This window comes from Protopterus annectens, chromosome 6.part0, assembly GCF_019279795.1.
Source record: "Protopterus annectens isolate FY-2018-M chromosome 6.part0, PAN1.0, whole genome shotgun sequence".
Lineage (NCBI taxonomy): Eukaryota > Metazoa > Chordata > Ceratodontiformes > Protopteridae > Protopterus > Protopterus annectens.
The window spans coordinates 1,708,020,055-1,708,041,470 of record NC_056737.1 but is presented as its reverse complement, the minus strand read 5'-3'; the positions used below and the strand labels follow the sequence as shown (position 1 = coordinate 1,708,041,470).

At 43.9% G+C, this 21,416-nt stretch overlaps 1 protein-coding gene across 2 annotated transcripts in view; it reads left to right on the top strand.

The window, feature by feature from the left end:
- The window catches only part of NOP58 (NOP58 ribonucleoprotein), a 581,042-nt gene that overhangs the window by 305,486 nt on the left and 254,140 nt on the right, over positions 1–21,416 (top strand). For both annotated transcript variants that reach the window (XM_044075099.1, XM_044075098.1), the window contains one exon: positions 4,110–4,244. In XM_044075099.1, the coding sequence (XP_043931034.1) occupies positions 4,110–4,244 (135 nt within the window). The remainder of the gene's footprint in view (positions 1–4,109; positions 4,245–21,416) is intronic.

Genomic DNA, 21,416 nt, shown 5'->3' with positions numbered 1-21,416 from the left:
CCACACAGAAGGCACTCCCCGCACTCCAACCGAGAATCGAATGGGAGAACCTCTTGCTGTGAGGCAACAACGCTACTGCTGCACCACCACGGTCCCATTTTATATTTAAATGCGATGAAGAGCTTTCATTGTATGCAGTTTTCCTCTGTCTCCAGATGAGCACTTCCCCCCTCCTTCGCTGGATGTGCAAGATGTGATTCTAGTCCTTTTACTGCCTTAGTGACTCTGCCTATTGGACTTGGGGGGGGGGGGGGGCTAGTTCTGCTTATGGCTCCATAAAATACTCTTAATCGAAATTAATAAAATGTCAGAAGCAGGGGTTGTATATCTCAGTCGTACAGTGCATTGTCAGAATTTCTTAAAAGAAATCTGTAAGATTGCAGAGCCTGACAAGTGAGCTGATAGGTTCAAGTTAATAAACCAGTGGGTCTCTCTTGTTTAATAATCCCAGTATATATTCACCTCACGGTGAATTTTACCACCAGTTAAAAGATCCTTGCTCAATTTACTATTAAACCCCTGACCTAGAGTTATAATTTTTTCTCTCTAGCCACCCTGTGTAACTGTAAACTGCAAGTAAACATAGAAGAGACAGTCTTGTCATTTGGGATTTGAAAATTAAGAGGCACTGGAAACCTGGAAACCTGCATAACAGAAGCACCACAGCCATATGGTGCATAATCTGGGGAAAAGACACATTTACCACTTTTGCAGGCTAGCTATGCAGGCTTAGGAAATGGCCATTGTAGTGTTGTGCTTCTAATAGGCATCCCATATGCCAACTTGTGCTTATGAGTACTCCACATTGGATCAGTTAAGCAGGACCTCATTAGATCCACATGAGTGAATACTAGATGGGGACATGCTCTTAAAGAAGCAAATGGATGGTGTGTACATGAGACCTTCTTGGGCAGTAGATGCACTGTCCCTAGATTGGAAAAATCTGTCTCTGCTTTCCTTCCTGTACCCCTACATAACAGTAAAAAAAAAGTTAAAGGAAAGATTAGAAATGATCCCTGCTGCCCCATTCTGACCCAGGCCGCACTGGTTCTCCCAGAATTCTTTGCTGGTGCTTGAGCATCTTAATCTAATGCAGTCAGTGTTTCCAGAACAGCTGGAGTTAGATTACTATTGGTGCCTGATGGAACAACAGAAGATGGCCACACCTATCCTGGGAGAGGAGCGATTGTGCCTGGGCATAATCCAGTGAGCTGTGGCAGAGTCTAACTGCCTTACAGTAGGGGTGGGTAGACACGCCTTTTGTTTACCCTCTTTGCCTGCCCACTCCACACCGTGTCGTTAGCACAAGGGAGTGGAGTTTTAAGCCAGTGAAAAGTCTCTTAAGTATGATGGGTTCTGTTAGTCCATGTCGCCCTCTTGCTTGGCAAGTATCAAACCTTACAAAGCCTGCGTGAAGAGTGGAGCTCTACTCAAGAATAAAATCTTCCCCAGAAAAGTCCCAGCTGGTGTGGAACCACCAGTGGATCTGCTTGGATGGGCAGGGATAGTTGGGCTAGGAGAGGTGGCTTTGTTAGCTGGTGGGTATGATGGGAATAAAAATGAAAATGAGCAGAAATTGCCAGTGACAAAAAAACTCAACTATTTCTAAATGGTTAGCTTGCCGCATTAACGTTTGCTGTAGCAGCCCATAGGATGTTGCAGGAAAAATGTAGCCCCATTAAACAAGGGGAACTGCAGCTACCACCATCTCCCAGAAAGGGGTTGGTATTCAGGGCCACTTGGTCTTCGGTTCAAACTTTTTCAAGAGTGTGCAGCCTAGATCAAGGCAAGGGCTGGGTTGGACTCCATCCTGAAGGACATCTGGGCCTACTTTGGGAATCTTTCCTACAAGATGAATGCCACAATGACTCATGAAGAACATGGTACAGATGCATAGACAGCTTGCCATAATTTTGGATGTTAACTGTTATCCCTGATGCCTTTTTGTTTTCTCTCCCCTGATCCCACTAAGGAGTTGGAGTGGTTACCACGTATAAGTCTCTCCCCTCTGCCCTTGTGTATTACAGACCTGTCCCATGAATGCAGAGTAGCAGCCCTCGATGTAGACTTTGCTCAGTTCTTCTTGAGGGGCAGGGGCAAAAAGAACCAAAGATGGCTAGGTGGGTGCAAACTACATGTCAGGTACATGAAGATGTCTGAGATAAGGTGACAGCACCCCAGAATTGGGGGAGATGCCTAGCTCTGAAAATTAGGTGTAGGATCCTGCCAAAGGGAAAGATCTATGTTTTGATTGTAGTAGTGACTGCACTTTGAGCATCTAAAATGATGGTAATTTCTACACTACTGTAATTTTTGCACTGTTGGTCAAACAGTGCAGGTCATAGTTATTTGTTCTTCCCTGCTTCAATCAGGTAAAGAAACTTGAATTGCCTGGATCCTGAGATGGGTGAACAGTAAAGCATGTATGTGGTAAATACCCCTGGGTACATTGGAGCGATCTGAGGGCAAGGAGGTGAACTGAAAATGGTCCTAGACGGCTGTGAACCTTAGGATTGCCTGTATTTGTGGATGATGCTTAAATATGTCCCTCTTTGTGTAATCAGCAGCACCATTAGTATTTTGAGAGGGAGAAGGGTCAGTATTTTTAACTGTCACTTTCAGAAGTTTTAGTCTTTAAGTCCGTGATGGGTTTTCAGAGTCATACTGTTTTGATACTAGGAACAGCCTTTTCCACTACTACTCTGCTGTGTTGTTGCCGTTGGCTTGGAGTCTTATTTTGCAGCTTGAGGAAACTCTTTTCTACACCGTTATGAGAAGTTAGATATCTGATGTGTGATCATTTGTCTCAGAAAATGCAGATGGTCCTTTGATGGTGGGGTTTGGGATTGTTTAGTCAGTACTGCCCTTGGGAGGGAGGCCTATTGCCTCCTCCCTTAGAAATCTTGTCCATGATAGACTTATCTCGATATGACGATCTTCTCTATTTCATCTTAACTGTCTGGAAGGTCAAAGCTCTAAAGGCTGAAGAAGCAGTATAATCTTTTCAACACGCTGTTTTCCTTATTGGGTAAAATATGTGTGCTAGGTTTCAGTTTCAGTATATTAGTTGTGTCTCGGAAAACCACTGCTGGATGGGCTGTAGATTTCTTGTACAAGTACTTACAGGTGTATTGTTAGTATGCAGAACTTTTGAGAAGTAGTGCACACAAAGTTGGTGGTATGGAGGATGTGTGTGAGTTGTGGTATTCAGTTTTGAAGTGCTTTAATGTGCATACAAACTCCGAAGTATCTTAAGTGTTTTTAAGTTCTAGCATTCATTAATGCCTTATTTGACAAAATAATTGTGGAAAAAGAGTGGATGATCACTGATCATAGTTGTAAGGTAAGAGTAGTTAGCTGTGATATTTTAGTATAGTTTTTTCGGGTCTGTATTAGATCACAGAATGCTTAAAAAAGCAAACTGTGATTAATCAACCCTATGTAAGCAAAAGCTTACAATGTCGAACTGTCAGAATAGCGATTTTTTTGGGGGGGAGGGGGTGGAATTGCTATTCCAACATAAAATAAAAATTAAAAAAAAAACACTTTACATTAAGTGGGGGGCTTTGCCCCCCACACCCCCCTACTTAAATATACCAACTCCGAGACTGCACTACAGTGCTGAAAATGGCAAAGTAACGAAGCAGCCAAGCAAATTCTTTCCCTGGGAAAGAATGTGCTTAAAAGTTGCTTCGATATTTTGCCGTTTTTGGTCTTTTAAGTTCGACCAAGATGCATTTGAAAGAATGTGTCTTCAGTCTTCTAATAGAAACCCGTTTTTTCATGGGGTGGCAGTGTCCACTATTTTTTTTTTTTTTTTTTTTTTTTTTTAAATCACTTACAGCTGTGGAGTTTTGTAACTCTTGCTTCTTTTTTCTCCAGTCTTTCCTTGCATAACACAAGTTCAGTGCATGTCCTCACTTTGAATTCCCAAGAATTTTAGGGGAGAAGGTAGAATGTTTTGAAGTATATGCAGTATTTTTTGATAACTTGAATGTTGAGCTTCGGTACCCTTGAAGGATATGTTCCATTTATAATGGCTTTGAGGATGCTGTTTGCCTTTTGGTTTGAGTCACTTGCCTGAAGCGTTCTCTTGTTTTTCTTCACAGATCTCCAGAATGTTGGCAGCCAAAACCGCTCTCGCTATCCGTTACGATGCTTTGGGGGAAGATACTAATGCACAGTTGGGAGTAGAGAATCGAGCCAAACTAGAAGCCAGGTTGCGGCATTTGGAAAACAGAGGAGTAAGTACATAGACCAGAGATGTAGAGCATGCACAACACACAGTAGGTTAACATTTTTTTTGTCGGTTCTTAGTGTTCACCAGCCACCTTGAAACTCTTGGTGTGCTCAGTTGTTGACTTTTTGAAAGATCAGTGGGAGATGACTTGCAGAGGTCATAGTTGGTAAAACACTGAAACTTTTACTAAGATTGCCTACTGCCATATTAATTTGAACAGTGTACTCGCAGCCAGTATTTTATGTTTTATAATTTATGCAGTAGAGTTTAGCTTTGTAGTGATGTCCTTCAAGGATGCATCTGCAGTCCTTACAAATGGGTTGTCCTGTCGTCAGGCAGCCCTTCGGTCGGCCGGATTCCAAAGTCTGGGTCTGGCCTCGGCTGGTGTCGCACTTCACCCGACGTCATCTCTGCTGGTCTTCGGGTATAAAGGCATCAGCCGACGCCATTTTCCCCAGTCTTTCTTGCCGTGTGGCTCAAGCAGAAGCTGTTCGCAAGTGCCGGTCGGTCAGATCCAGAGATTACTACTACCGAATACTACTTCGAAGACTTCTAAAAAGCTAAGTACCCCGTTGGGGACTCTTTCTTGCCTCAGCCGATGTCAGAAAAAGTGAATAACTGTTTAACTTGTGGGAAACAAATACCTCATAAAGATTTCCACTCTTACTGCTTACCTTGTTTAGGCCCAGACCACGACGTAGCGGCCTGTTTAGCCTGTGCTTCCTTCAACCGACGAACGCTTAGGCGTCGGTCGGAGTTTGCTGAAAAGTTTTTCGGCTCAGATTTTGCGTACATTATGCCGTCGGATCCTCCGACTTCTCAAATCGTTAAGAAACGCAAAGAAAAAGACCGACACTCGCGGTCCGCGGTTTCGGCCGAAACCACGGTTAAGCAAACCGCGAGTGTCTCGGTTTTGGCCGAAACCGAGCAAACGGGTCAATCTTCAGCCGAATCCATGACTACTACCGAGGCCCCTGCTACCCTAGTTGAATCGGCCTCTGAAATTTTGCTTACTAATGTGGTTTCTCTAGAATTATCGGACACCATCCCTTTGGATGTCTCTACCCCAGCACGTGGTGCTGCTAGGCCTCCTGCAGCCATGTCTATAAAGGCCTTTGCCAGGGCTAAAGCAGCCAAAACTGCTAAGTCTGTGCCTGTTAAGCCCCCCCTCTCACAGGCCCAGTTCCCAAATGCTTACTCTGGCAGAGGATCTCATCTCTTTAATAAGGGGATCCCAATCTCACCCAGACAGGGCCTCTCAACCTCCAGAAAAGAGACCTAGAGCAGAGCCCCCTGAGCCAGTGTCCTCAGATGACTCTTCTGATGATTCAGACAATACAGACCATCCAGAGGCTCCTATTTCTACTTATGAAGATTCTGATGCTGAAGAATCTATACCTTCTGCCTCTCCACCAGAGGAATTTTCCTTTGGGGAAACCTTACATGCCATGAGAGCAATTCCAATGGCAGGGACAAGATTTCTCAGATTCAAGAAAAAGGCTTAGGACCTTTCTACACTTACCGCAACATAGGCCCTTAGCTATACCTCCAGTTCTTCCTGTTGTGGATGATGCATTCAATGATGCTTGCACTGCTCCTGATACTTTACCTCCAGCCCCTGCCAAGCCCGATAGGTTTTACAGGGTACCGGACACTCATCACCACTTATACAAGGCTCCTCTTGCAGACCCTGAGACTATCTCCCAGGGGCCTAAGGCAGTAGCCTCGACCTCAGCGAAAACCCTCTCCTTCTGAAAGGGAATCCAGGTCCTTAGAGAGATGGGGTAAAAAAGTATACACCTCTGCTACTCTCTCAGCTAGAGCTTTGAACTGTCAGTTTCATATGATCCAATACCAAGAGTTTATGCTTGATCAGTTAACTAAGAAACTGTCCTCTGATGATTCCTTAGATAAGAAATATGTTTTAGAAATGGTGAATAACATTCAGCAGGTTAGTAACCATTCTTTAAAATGTGGCTATGATGCACTGGAGGCTTCATTTAGATCAGCCATGACTGGCACAGTTATAAGAAGGCATGCATGGTTGAAAGAGCAGGTCTTACCGGATCATGTTAAAACAAAGCTATTAGATGCTCCTATGGATAAGGTCACTCTATTTGGTCCTCCTGCCCAACAAGTAATGAAGAAAATGGAAGAGAAGGCAAAATCTGTACAAACAGTTAAAGATTTCTTACAGGTTCAGCCCCCAAGGTTTAGCAGGAACTGGCCTTCCAAAATTGGTCCTTTCCAGACTCCTCTAAATCTCAGAGAGGCAGGAATAGACGTTCCAGAGGCAGAAATCAATCCAGAGGAGGTGCCTACAGAGGACGTCAGTGGCAAGGCAATAACCAACGAGGCACAGACACAGCCACTACCACTGCAACAGGACAATCACAGTGACTTGGCTCTGACACCGCCTACCAGGGAACAAATAGCAGCACCCTTAGGCGGAAAGTTAGCCTTATTTTCAAAAAATTGGCACTATATCAAGAGACAAGTGGATTTTGCAAACTATAGACCAAGGCTACAGGTTTCATTTCCACACCTTACCAGTAAAAAGTGGAATGCCAAACCTACCACCAAATCAAAAGACAGAAGCTCTAAAACAAATAGCTCAATTAACAAACATGAGAGCTGTGGAAAGGGTGCCACCTACAGAACAGGGCAAAGGATTTTACTCCAGACTTTTCCTAGTACCAAGAAAAGAGAAAAATTGGAGACCTATTCTCGACCTGTCCGCTTTAAACACATTCATCATTGTTCCAAAATTCAAAATGCTGACCCTACAGCAACTTCTTCCCATGCTGGGCAAGGAGTGTTGGCTGGTAACTCTAGATCTCAAGGAGGCATACCTGCACGTCCCCATACGACCAAATTGCAGAAGATACCTCAGATTTCTTGCAGGATCAGAGCATTATCAATTCTCAGCATTGCCCTTTGGCTTATCTACTGCGCCCAGAGTGTTCACGAAATGCCTGGCATCAGTAATCGCTCATTGCAGGCTACAGGGAATCCATACCTGGACGACTGCCTGATACAAGCGGACAACAAAAGCAAACTGACACAAGACTTACAAAGAGTCATTTGCTTACTACAAGCCCTGGGATACACAGTCAATTTAAAAAAGTCAAGACTGATACCATCCCAAACAAGAACTTACTTGGGTGCAGAATTGGACACAGTAAAACAGATGGCATTCCTAACTGCAGAAAAACAAGAACAACTTCCTCTTTACTTCTTGGCATTAACAAAGCAGAACAAACCGTAACAGCAAGGAAAGTTCTGCAGGCCTTGGGCTTCATGGCATCCTGCATAATCCTGGTCCCCCATGCCAGACTGCATATGAGAAAGCTACAGTGGTACCTAAAGAATTTATGGTCTCAACACAGGCACAGCTTAGAAACCGAAATACCACTAATACCATGCCTGAAACAAGAATTCCTATGGTGGGCTCAAGCATGCCAGGCAAACCCAGGTTTGTCCTTCCACAACATTCAAGCAAGCCAAACCATCACAACGGACGCCTCAGACCTAGGTTGGGGGGCCCACATGTTGGACAAATGCATTCAAGGCTTATGGACTCCAGATCAGCTGCACCTGCACATAAATCAAAAAGAAATGCTGGCAGTAAAACTAGCAATCCAGAATTTCAGACCATTCCTCAAAGAAGGCCAATTGATGATAAGGACAGACAACACCACAGTCATGTGGTACATCAACAAGCAGGGAGGCACTCATTCATACCCCCTATGTCAAATGGCTCTGGATCTATGGAATATGGCTCTGAGCTACAACATTCAGTTACAGGCAATATTTGTACCGGGAAAAGAAAACATCCTAGCAGACATGTTAAGCAGAACTACCTCGGATGCTCACGAATGGATGCTACACCCGGACATCTTCAAGGCCATCACAAAGAAATGGGGAATGCCACAAATAGACCTATTCGCATCCCCACTCAATCATCAGCTCAAGAAATTCTGCACAAGGACATACCACCCACTTGCTTGGAAGGTGGACTCTCTATCCTTCAGTTGGAAAGGCCTGACAGCATATGCATTCCCACCTCTTCCTTTGATGCTCAAGGTACTACTGAAAATCAAAGAGGAACGTCCAAGGATAATTCTGATAGCTCCAAATTGGCCAAGACAACACTGGTATCCATTGCTGAGGAGCATGTCTCGGGGACGTGGACACTACGCCTGATTCCTTTGATGTTAACTCAGAGCGACTACAACATCCTGCATCCAAACCTGAAAACTCTGCAACTGACTGCCTGGAACATTACATAGGAGCAACTAACCCAGATTTATCCCAAAGGGTTAAAGACATTATCCTTGAGGCCCGCAGACCCTCAACAAGAAGGAACTATGCAGGAAAATGGAAAAGGTTTGTCGTTTGGAGTACTGAAAGAGGGAAAGATGTGTCAAAGATAGATATTGCCAACATCCTGGAGTATTTGGCAGAGCTTCTCCATACAGGCCTGTCCTATTCCTCCATCAAGATGCATGCATCAGCTGTTTCTGCAGAATACAGCTTCGATCCCCCTGTCTTCTCACATCCTCTACTCAGGCAGTTCCTCAGAGGAATCAAGAATGTAAAACCTCCTAGGAAACCACCATTACCAGCATGGGACTTGAACTTTGTGCTAGAAAAATTGACACTCCCTCCATTCGAACCAGCAGCAACAGCAGATCTACAACACCTATCCTGGAAAACTGCTTTCCTACTGGCAATTACTTCAGCAAGAAGGGTTTCGGAACTACAGGCCTTAATGGCAGTGCAACCCTTCCTAATCTTCCATCAAGATAGTGTCCATGAGAACTAATCCTACATTTATGCCTAAGGTGGTATCCAGAGTGTCTCTAAACCAGGCAATCCACCTACCTACCTTCTTCCCCAATCCACAGAACAGGGGGGAAAGACTGCTGCATACCTTGGATGTACATAGACAGTTGCGCTACTACCTGGACAGAACCAAGGGCAATAGAAAGACTGACCAGCTTCTAGTAGCTTATGCAACAGGAAGGGAAGGAAAAGCAATCTCCAAACAGACAATCTCCAAGTGGATAGGAAATTGCATAAGATTCTGTTACTCCTACCATGGAAAGCAAATTCCACAGAACATAAGGCCTCATTCTACAAGGGCTACAGCCACTACCACAGCTTTCTTACGAGGAGTGGCTACCAAGGACATTATTGAGGCTGCTACTTGGACCTCCGTGCATACATTTGCCAAGCATTATAACTTACCTCTATACTCTAGATCCCGAGCAGGGTTTGCCACTGCTGTTTTGCAAGGGATCCTAACTACACCATAATTCTTCTTCCTCCTCCCCTAGTTTGGCTATGGTATTCTACCCATTTGTAAGGACTGCAGATGCATCCTTGAAGGACATAGTACAGTTTTGTACCTACCATAAATGTAGATGTCCGAACAGGATAGCATCTGCAGTCAGGATTACCCTCCCTCCTTCCCCTCTGTGGTACTCCTAGGCTATTTACCCTCCTAATAGCTAGCTGGGGGGGATCTCTTATGGTGTATTTGTTTGTATATATGTACATACACCCTTATTTTTTGTTTGCCTTCTACCTTTTGGAAACATTGGCATTTATCCAAAAATTTAGCTTACCAAGAGGGCAACTGGCATCTGGGGCAAGAAACACTGAGGAAAATGGCGTCGGCTGATGCCTTTATACCCGAAGACCAGCAGAGATGACGTCGGGTGAAGTGCGACACCAGCCGAGGCCAGACCCAGACTTTGGAATCCGGCCGACCGAAGGGCTGCCTGACGACAGGACAACCCATTTGTAAGGACTGCAGATGCTATCCTGTTCGGACATCTACATTTATGGTAGGTACAAAACTGTACTTTGTCTGTGTCAGCAGATATTCAAGTTGTGCCATAAAGATTGTAAAAGACTGCTTTAGTTGGGTCTCATCTGACATGGACAGATGTAACATCCTGAATTTTCTTACCTAAATGTTTAGACCCTGACTGTAGAGCGTTGCCTCGAGTTAGCAAATAGATTTCTTGTAAGTTTCTCCCTTAAATTGCAACAGTTCCTTTTGCATTGTTTTAATTTGTGAGATGTACATTCATATCCATTGTATATTTTTAATGAAGGCTGTAGAAGCTGTTATGCCACCAGGCTCTACAGCTGTGGAATTTTAAAAGGTGTTTTGTGAATGGCTGCTGCTTGTTATAATAGCTCATCAGCTGAAATACTTCCTCATAAATGCACAGCTGGTTTTACAGCAGTACTCCATTTGGAGATTAACCATTTGCCACCCTATGTATTTGTGAGCTGTGAGGTGGAATACATCTTAAATAATTGGATGAAGGGTTTTTTCGCCATGTATTGGAATATCTTGTCTATAAATGTACAGATGGAATAAAACCACATTATATAAATACAGCCTCCCTGTTAACATTGTAATCAGGTTCTGAACGATGGAATGTCTGAATGTAGTTGTTAAATCATCGCATGGATTTAAAGGGAATCTAGTAGGAGAATTAAGTTGGTATTTGTTCCAGAGGTTTGGATCTGGGTTTTTGTATAATGAATATTGCAGATTTGTAGACTCTTAAAAATTTCCTTTCTGTATTTATAAAGTTTTGAAATGAGTCCTGTACAACTCCAGTAATTTTAGGATAGTGGGAGGCGTCAAATTATTTGGTGGCAGTTCAGTGGGGGTATTTACTGGACGTCGCAATCCGTCTTCAGTCAAACAGGAAAACATTTTCAAAACAGTCTCTCAGACATCCACCTCTTTTCAACTGTCTGGAACTGGTAGTTTGGAGTTGAAAGACTTCCAGGAGCTCCAGGTACCTCTTCTTCTGAAGTGCTTTTGGACATTGAAGATTCCAAGCACACAGCTGTTACACCAGTTTCCATGATTCAGAACATGTAGAATACCTCATTGGAGCCAGATTGCCAGCTGCAGTGAAAACATGTTATTTTAGTGTCTGGGATGCAACAATTACAAGTATATTAAGCTTAAGTGTTCAGGATGATACCTTGAGAAATGCAGGTTTCAAGCTGATCCAGGCTGTTAAAATTGGGATATGTTGGATAGGATTATGGTAACTGTTAGTAGTTAGACACCATTTTCACATTACATGTATGGCTGATAATTCAGGTTTTATTTGAGGATGTGAAGGGCCTCTTACTCCTGTCTTAGACTAAGACTTGTTTTTGGCATGCTTCTGGAATCTGTTAAGAAGCTAAAAGAAAAGGACAAGAAATTAATAAACCAACAACCCCCCCCCCCCCCCCTAAGGTTCTGCAGTTCTGACGTACAGCAGAAATGGTCATCATTGGTGGAGATCCCTGGTGCAAGCAAGCCTTAAGCTTCAGTTTGGCAGTGTAGTCATTTGTTTAACAAAGTGATGCACATATTAGAAATGGGTCGGCAGCCTAACGTCTGAAAGTCTTGCCTAGCTAAATGAAAGTGTTTCTGGTGGTGCAATTGGACTGTGAAACCAGTAGCTTCCTGTGTCGCCCGCATTCTGTAGACTTTGGAACTGGGTGGCAAAAGGCAAGCTGTTAGGACTGTCTATAAAACTTGTAACTTTTCTGTGAAAATGCAGCAGTCATGTTGAAAAAAAGAAATGATTGCACAAGAAAAGTAATTTTTGCCATAGAAAGTCTAAACTGTGAAAGAAATTTTAACTTTTTATGTGCAAGGAAAGGTAGCTGGCATGAGTGCGCAGGCAGTTACTGGCTCAACTAAACATGCACATCTATCTGAGACCTGTTTAGTAGCACAAGTAGTGTGGTGAGTGTGTTCCTTGGTCATAACACCTGCATTTTCTAAAATGTACCTTTGCTTTATCTGCCAGTGACCGGTTATGCCTTGGGATATATACATTTTTTGTTTAATAAAATTCACTGTTGTATCTTTGAGACCACAGTTTCTACAGATCTAAACGTCTTGTCTTCAGGGACACTATTTTTGGTGGTGGCAGCAAGTTCTGAATCTGCAAACAGTCCATGTGGATAATTGCTCTGTCCCGGTTAACAGAATAGTTCAAAGGTTTTTCTGTATCTCGCCCTTGGCTTGGTGCCAGTCAAAGAAGGGAGCTTTCCAGATAGAACAGATAGAAATAAAACCTTCATGATTAGACTAGCTGCAGAGCTGAATCTGAACCAGTCTGTCTGTCTTATCTTACTATTGTAACTGTGGGCAAACAGGTTTTATGCACACCATGTTTGTCCTTACTCTGCCTGTATGTTATATGGTCAGAGATAAGAACCCTACAAGACTGTCCACTTTTGGTGATCTTTGCTAAAGGCAAAGAGCAAGTATTTCTCGAAATGGCTTTTTAGTTTTTTTTTTCTGTTAAGAAAATACAGCATATCCTTAAGTGCCTCAAGTCCCATTCATGTCTACAGCCACCACTTTTTATGTCATTCTTTGCTAGACATTTGTGCAGTGGGTACCCTGTCTGTGCATAAAACTGCAATAGAGCTGCAAACTGCACATGACTGCTAGGACCTGGCCTTCCTTTGGGACCATGGTAATGCATTGCCATAGGGTAGCTACCCAGCAGGTGTGAAGTAAGGGACTCTGCCCTGGCAGTTGTGCAGCCAGAGTTCTTTGAAGCCAGGCATAAAAGTTATGGGAACTCGCTGTAGTACTGGACCTGTGAGAGATCTCTGTGGCTATATTTAGAATCCCCCCACCCTTCACCTGCTTGTCTGTCACTTGGTCCAAGTCTTTGAAATTGTTAATGTATTATGGGATAAGGGAATTAGATGGGGGGAGGCTGCCTGGGAAAGTTCTTTGTTCTGAGTGATCCTAATGCTGCTGTCCATACTGGCAGTTCCTGAAGGTTGAACTCTGCTCACCGATCAGTGTCTAGCATTTGTAACAACAACAAAAAATAAAAAAATTGGCACCTTTCTGAGAAGGTATGTAATATAAACAGTTTACCAGTGTAAGTATTGATTAATTTGCTAATTTTATACTTTGCTTCTTACAAGTCTAGAATTGACATTATGAAAAAGTATAAAACTATTCAAACCATGTATGGAGAAAATTAGATGATCTGGTTGTATCCCTTTGTGTATCCAGCTTTAACAGGATGCTTTTTACCAGTTTCCTTTCAAAAGTAGAGTAAGTGAGGAACTATCAGAATTTATTGGCTTGTCTATTTTTGTGTGTGTGTGTAACTGATTTCAAGGGGAGGTTGCAGGGTCAGTGATGATGCTTCTTCTGGTTGCTTGATTTACTATGAAGGCACTTGGTCACTACCTCATCTGAGACCCGGCTAAATACCTCCTGTAATAGGGCCAATCGGAAGCAGCATGATTGAATCAGATAGTCTGTTTTTTAATCTAATAAATCAGAAGGCAAACAGATGTTTTATGGAGATGAGTGTTTCATTGAGGAGTAATTAGGGAATGCTCTTGAAGAAAAAACAATCAAGGAATACACCATCAATCTTTAATAAAACACTGCACAAAACACAAAGCTCTTTCTCAGTGCATACTAAAAGGACAGGTAAATGATATTTGTACAATTGCCCAATAAAATTCTAGTTCAGGTCACATCAGACTTAATAAATTAAAAAGCATATCATCCACGTTCATTTATAAGCAGCTTACTCCATACATAAATATACATTTATATACATCAATAAACCATATAAAGCCCGGTGAAATAAAACTCTTAGCATAGTCATGCTTATATTTTAAGGTTTCAAACTATTCTGGCTGTTCAGTCCTGGACTAGTATCTGCACTAAAGTAGTCTATCCACTTACACTCGGCTAACTCAGTGGGAAGTTTCACATCACCCCCTCGTTTTCCTATGTATTGCCCATCAGTTGAATATGTTTAATTATACAATGCCTCCTCTAAACGTGCACGCTGATTGGCCAGCCCAACCAGCGTGCCCGTTGTAAATCCCTCAATATACTAACGGAAAAAGGTCCGGTCGCCCGGACTTTTTCCGTTAGTATAAAACACTGTTTCGCTATGTTAAAAGAGTTTAACATAGCGACACAGGTTTAAAAAAAGCAACGCAGATCTCCGTTGCCTTTTTTAAAGCTGTCTCGCTGTGTTAAACTCCTTTAACGCGATCTCCGTTGCTTTTTTTTTTTAACCTGTCTCGCTATGTTAAATGAGTTTAACATAGCGCGACAGCTTTAAAATAAGCAACGGAGATCTCAGTTGCTTATTTTAAAGCTGTCTCGCTATGTTAAACCCATTTAACATAGCGAGACAGTAAAAAGCAACGGAGATCTTGCGTTCTCCGTTGCTTTTGCCCACAGCTCTGATGTACTGCGTAGGCATGCGCAGTACATCAGAACTGACCAGACAGCTGCGGAAGGGCAGCAAAGAGGCATTATACAATGCCATTATTTAAGAAAAGTAATTATTTCTTTTCTTAAATAATGTCATTGTATAATAGCAATAACCTATTTCTGGGTGCCTCGGGACCAAACCACGCCAACCATGGGTAAATCCAGCATTACCCACACCCAGGCGTGGGTTATTGCTATAATAATACATTAGTATCAACACTTTTACATATTTCTGACATACGAGTGCAAATCCTTTGCTTTAACTTCATTTTAGTTTTTCCTATATAAAAACACATACAGGCTACACAATTTGCAAGGTATACATCATTTTCAGTTTGACACGTAGCATAAGTCCTAAATTTAAAATTCATTTTAAAAATAGGATGTACAAAAACCAAATCAGTATTAATTGCATTACAATAAGTACAATGATATGGATGAGTACTTCTAGAGGCTGTTACACATTTGTCATTACATTGCAGATCCTTATAACATAGCAGTTTCAAGTTTTTTTCTCTTGTGTGCAAACGGAGGTTTAGCACCAATAATATTCTTGACCTCCAAATTAGATGTTAAAATGGGCTAGTATTTCATGGTAATAAACTTTAATACACAGATTATATCTATTATACTTCATTACATATCTAGTAGGTCTCTTGGGAAATCCTATTATTGTTAGAGGTATTCTCAGTAACATTCATAACATTTCTCAGAATTGGTTTACCTATATCTGTACATTTACTCAGACATGCTTTTCATCTCAAAGTAGATTTTCATTATAGCCCCTATGCAGAAAATCTCTCGTCATATCCGACTCTTGCTTATACTTTTCATAATTAGTATTTAGCCTACTTGCTCTAAAAATTGGCTATTTACAATACAATTAAATGTATATATAGGATGCATACTTTTGAGAAAGTACATAACTTGTAGCCTGGATATTTTTCTTGTATATCGTAGTATTAAAAGAATTAACTTCAGTGCTTAATAGCTGTATGCAAAAACATTGACCTTAACTGTATCATAGTGCAGGTCAAAAATAAGGAACTGTGTATTTTCATGCAGGTAGGTAACCTATAATTTCAAAATGTCTTTCTATTCCATTGTTGCAGTATTCACTAGTGGGTTTACCCTTCTTCCAATCAGCTTGTCCGGCTAGGCTTCCAAAGCTTTTCCAGTCCCAGAAGGTGCGTCGGACGCCTGATGTGTTGGCAGGTACGTGGGCCATAAATGTGACGTCTACACGCACTGTCCCTCAGAACTTTTCAGCCGCCAGCTGTAAGCCAGGTGTTCCTGCTACTCATGGATGTCGGATCAGTTTTACATCGAGAAGTACCCCATTTGGGATTATTTCAGCCCTTTTTTGTAGTACTGTAGTCTCTTCATGTCCAGTAAGAGCAAGTGCACCTGTGGTTGCCAAATTCCCCATAAAGACACCCACGAACAGTGTCTCTTTTTTTGTTTGGGTAGGGATCACGATTATAAAAACTGCGCTATTTGTAAGTCGTTTGTTCCCTAAGACCCTTTGTCACTGACTTCAGGCCTTAGACTTGTACCTTGAAATCCAACGCCTTAGACCACTCTCGGCATGGAAGCCGCCTCAGACGCCCCATCCGAACCACCCAGAAAGAGGGCCAAGCCCACACGGCCATCTGCTTCCACTGTGCCTCCCACCACCGATTCTCGGCCTGTAGAGTTGTCAGCTTGGCCAAGGAACTGGCTTCTGCCAGTTCGGATAAAACAGGTACCTATCAAGAGGCCGCACAATCCAGAGTGGACTACACATCCGGGGAGTATGTCCCGGTACCTGATTCAGACGCCGGGGGGGGGAGCCAGTCACTGAGATGGGTGCTTCGGACCAGGCCTCTGCCGCTCCTTCTGTGACCTCCAGGCTTACCTCAAGTCAGATGCCCGCTAGGCCTGCAAAGAAAAAGCAAAAAAAAAAGGCATATTCATTCAACCCTGGAAGCCTTACCCGACTAGCAAGCCTTCAACCAGAGCCTTTGCAATACCTTCCTGGCCCTTAGGCCTACTGCAGACCTTCCTTCTGCTGCCCCACCTGTACTCAGCCCTCGGCCTCTCCTGCCTGAAAGAACAACTAGCTACCCTGCAGAGGAGGAATTGTCAAACTTCAGCGGACTCTTTGTCCTACTCTTGACAAATTTCTTCCCTCTGGGATATGGATCTCAGGAAGAAGCCTCTGCAGAACCTGACTCCCCTGTGGAAGACTTTACCTTTGGGGACACAGTCAACCTTCTGAGAGAACATTTTAAATGGGATTGCTCAGCCCTGTCTGAGGCCCAAAAAAGATTCTATGACTTGATCTAAATGGAATCTCCTTACCCGGCTCCTATTCCACCTATCCAGCCTGCCTTCTTGGATGCTTTTGCTGCAGCATGCTTAAACCCAGATTCCCAGCCACCTGCCCATAGAAGGGCAGATAGATTATACAGGGTACCTGATGCAAAGAAATTACTATTCCATTGCCCCCCAGCAGGCCCTGCTACTATTTCTGTTGCTACTTATAGGGCTACCAAACTTCTCCCAACTACCACCGTCCTGTCTGCAGATAGACAGCAAGGCCATGGGGAGGTGGGGTAAGAAGATTTATACTTCTGCTACCCTGGCCTTTAGGGCTACAAACTACCATTCACACATGGCCAAATACTCCTTGGCTGACAGAAGCCTCTAAAGATACAAGTGATATCCCTGACTGTGCTGCAAAGGCATCCCTGTCTAACCTGCTAAGGCTCATCTCTCAAGTTAATAAGCATTCCCTCAGGTGTGCCTATGATCAGCTGCATCTGCTTCTGTGTTGGGGATACTCCTGGCTGCATCTTCAGCCCCTCCCAGATGACTTCAAGGCCAAACTCTTGGATGCACACTTGGATCACTCCGCCTTATTTGGCAGCAAGGTGGCTGACCTTTTCAAGTCACTCTCAACAAAAAGGGAAAGAACTCCAAGACTTGAAGCATCCCATTGTCTCTCCAATCCCAAAGTTCCAGAGAAACTACCCGGCTATGACACAATTCATAAGGAAAATTTCCAGGCCCGTCTGCCCCTACTAGGTCTAGAGGACCCCACAGAAGACAACCTACTCAACTTAGGACTCCTCAGACAAATGCCCAGAGACCTCCCTTTCCTGAAAGAGCAGGCAGTGTCTGCCTGCCTCCCTTTATTTGTGCACCTCCTCCCACTATACCTCTCTCTCTGCCTCCATGCATGGACCCTAGTGACATCCGACAGATGGGTTTTGTCAATCCTGAAGGAGGGTTACTTCATGTCTTGAATCTCTCCTCCCCCAAGACTACTCATCCCTCTTCCACCACCCTCTTAAGGGTCCCTCCTACCCGAGGTCCTAAACAAACTGTTACTTCAAGGCACCATAGAGCTAGTTCCACCCTCTGCTTGAAGGAAAGGCTTCTTCTCCAGAATCTTTCTGGTGCTCAGGAAGGAAGGACCATTGAGACCCATCCTAGATCTTTCCCATCTTAATCTTTTCTTGAAGGTCCCCTCCTTCAGGATGATTACAATTCCCATGCTCTCTCCCCTCCTTCCACAGGCCTTCATGGTGACCCTGGACATCAAGGAGGCCTGCCTGCACATTCCCATAAAACCGTCCTCCAGGAAATTCCTCAGATTCAAAGCAGGCTCCTCTCATTTTCAATTCTGTGCCTTGCCTTTTGGGTCTCGCCACTGCACCAAGGGTATTTACAAAATGCCTAGCCCAAGTCATTGCTTACTGCAGGACAAAGGGTATGTAAGTTTTCCTATACCTAGACAACCTTCTCATTCAAGCGGCGGACAGACAAACCCTCCTCTCCCACACAAAGGACCTTCTGTTGCAGTCTGGGGTTTCTCATAAACTTTCCCAAATCCCAACTAAATCCTACACAAGACATAGTCTTCCTAGGATGCAGAATCAGGACAGACCTCAGGATGGCCTTCCTACCAGAGGAAAAAGTACTTTGTACATGGTGGCTCAAGGAGTCTGCCCTCCTCTCACCCATCCTGACTGCAAGGGAAGTCCTCAGACTCCTTGGGTACATGGCAACCACTATTCCCATGCTACCTCTTGCAAGGCTACACATGAGGAAAATGCAATGATATATGTGCTCAGTGTGGACCCAGCACACTCTCACTTCCTCGAGTTCAGTATCCCTCTCCTCTCCTGCCTTCACCAACAACTGAAGTGGTGGCTGGCCCAGGTTGTCCAGAACCCGGGCCTCTCTCTACAGATGCCCTCCCCTTCCCAAATCATGCACACACATGTGCCAGATCTGGGCTGGGGAGCCACTCTGGACACTAGAACTGTGCAAGGTTTGTGGACAGACCCACAAATGCAGGCACATCAACCTCAAGGAAATGTCAGCCATTCTTTTTGCTCTGCAGGCCTTCCAGCCTTTCCTCAGACAGGGCACCCTGAAGATCTTCACAGACAGCACCACAGTGATGTAGTACTTGAACAAGCAAGGAGGGACAAAGTCCTACCTCCTCTGCAGGCTAGCTCTGCAGGTGTGTGGGATCTGGTAATCTCCCAGGGGATTTCCCTCCAGCCAGCCTACATCCCATCCCAGCACAACTATCAGGCAGACTCCCTAAGCAGAACCACCTCATACAGTCACGAATGGATGCTGTCAAGACAGATTTTCCTAGATCTGATCCACAAGTGGGGTATTCCACAGATAGAACTGTTCGTCTCCTCCACAAACAGGCAACTTCAGAGCTACTGTTCCAGAGCTCACGACCCCAAGACACTGCAGACAGATGCCTTCTTAATGTCTTGGAAGGGGAGTTTCCTATGCCTTCCCCCTCCCCCCTTCCCTCTGATCCTGAGAGTCCTACTGAAAATTCTGGTTGACGACTCCCTACTGGCCGAGGCAGCACTGGTTTCCCCCTGCATGTTCATAGTGTTTCACTGTTGCAGTCATTACACTTCGGTTATCCTGCTGGCAGGCTACCCGCAGTCGGCCTGAATTCCAAAGTCCTGGTCCGGCGTCTGTTGGTGTCACCTCTTCCCTGACGTCAGTGCGCCAGGGGGTATAAAAGATGCAGCCAACGCCATTTTCTTCAGTCTTTCTTGCTGCGCGGTGCCCGAAGCAAAAGCAGTTTGCAAGTGCTGGTCGGCCGACTCCTGAGATTTTCCAAATTGAATTTCAGATCCGAAGTCTTCTATAAAGCTAAGTACCCCGTTGGGGAAACTTTTTTCTTGCTCCAGACCGATGTCAGAAAAAGTTAACAATTGTATTTCTTGTGAGAAGCAAATACCTCATAAGGATTTCCATTCTTACTGTATTCCTTGCCTAGGCCCTGACCACGACGTAGCTAGTTGTCGGATATGTGCTAGATTTAACCAATGCACTATTAAGCGTCTGTACGATTTTGCTTTTCATTACTTTGGCCGAAGGTTTAACTATGTAATGCTGTCGGAACAACCGACGATCGGAATTCATAAAAAGTGCAAGGAAAAAGAAGGCATCCAAGGTCCAAAACAGACGACGAAGGCTCTTCTAGGCCAGTCGCCGGTTTTCAGTGAGGCGCTTTCGCAGCCCCTGACACCCGCTACCAGGCTGCCTCAGACTCCCACATGGAGACAGCTAGGCCTCTGGATACTCAAGGTATTTTGCCTTCGGAAACTAATCCCTCAGATGGTTCCGGAGCCGCTGAGCAGGCATCGGCTTCTGAGGGTGTTTTCAGACTTGCACAGCTTTATATCAAGCCAACTTCAGCATCAAAGACTAGAGCAGTTTTAAAGACAAGGAAACAAGTACAGCATTCTCCAGGACAGACTTCGGCCATTTTGAGCACCTGTTTTTTAGGCATGAAAGACCTAACTACTTTGATCAGGCGACTCCCCCTGATAGGAGGCCTAGGCAAGATACTGAATATGATTCCTTTGATCAGGTTTCCATTTCCTCTGACTCTTATTCAGAACAGGGATACTCTATTCCTCCCTATGAGGATTCTGATGCTGTAGAATCTATTCCTTCAGCTTCTCCTCCTGAGGATTACTCTTTTGGGGAAACCCTGCATACCATGAGGGAGCATTTCCACTGGGAGAGCCAAGATTACTCAGATTCTAATAAAAGGCTCCGAGACTTTCTTCTACTACCTCAGCACAGACCTCTTGGTATTCCACCTGTTCTAGACATTGTAGATTATGTATTTTCAGAGTCCGGCCTGTCTCCCGACTCTCTACCTCCTGCGCCTGTTAAGCCAGACAGATACTACAGGGTTCCAGATTCTCATAAATTTCTATATAAAAACCCTGCTGCTGACCCAGAAACTATTTCTCAGGGTCCCAAAGGGGTCAAGGCTGCTACTGCAAAAAACTGTCCCCACAGATAGAGATTCTAGGGCACTGGACAGATGGGGCAAAAAAGTTTACACTTCTGCTACCTTGGCTGTAAGGGCTTTAAATTGTCAGTTTCATATGCTTAAATATCAGCAATACTTAATGTCTCTGTTAAAACAGAAAATGTTGACAAATTCTGAATGCTCTGAGAACAAGGAATTGCAGGATTTATTGCATGCAGCTGAACAAGTGGGAAAAATGCTTTGCAATGTGGTTATGATTCACTGGAGGCCTCTTGCAGAGCCACTGTAACAGGTTCTGTTATTAGAAGGCATGCTTTGTTAAAGGAACAGACTCTGCCTGATCATGTTAAAGCAAAATTATTGGATGCTCCATTACAGCATGATACTTTGTTTGGTGTTAAGGCAGAAGAGGTGTTGAAGAAAATGGAGGATAAAGCTAAATCTATGCAGACAGTGAAGGATTTCTTACAGGTACAGCCACCCAGATTTAGCAGGAACTGGCCTTCTAAGAATTGTTCCTTTCCCATGTCAGACAGGCCACA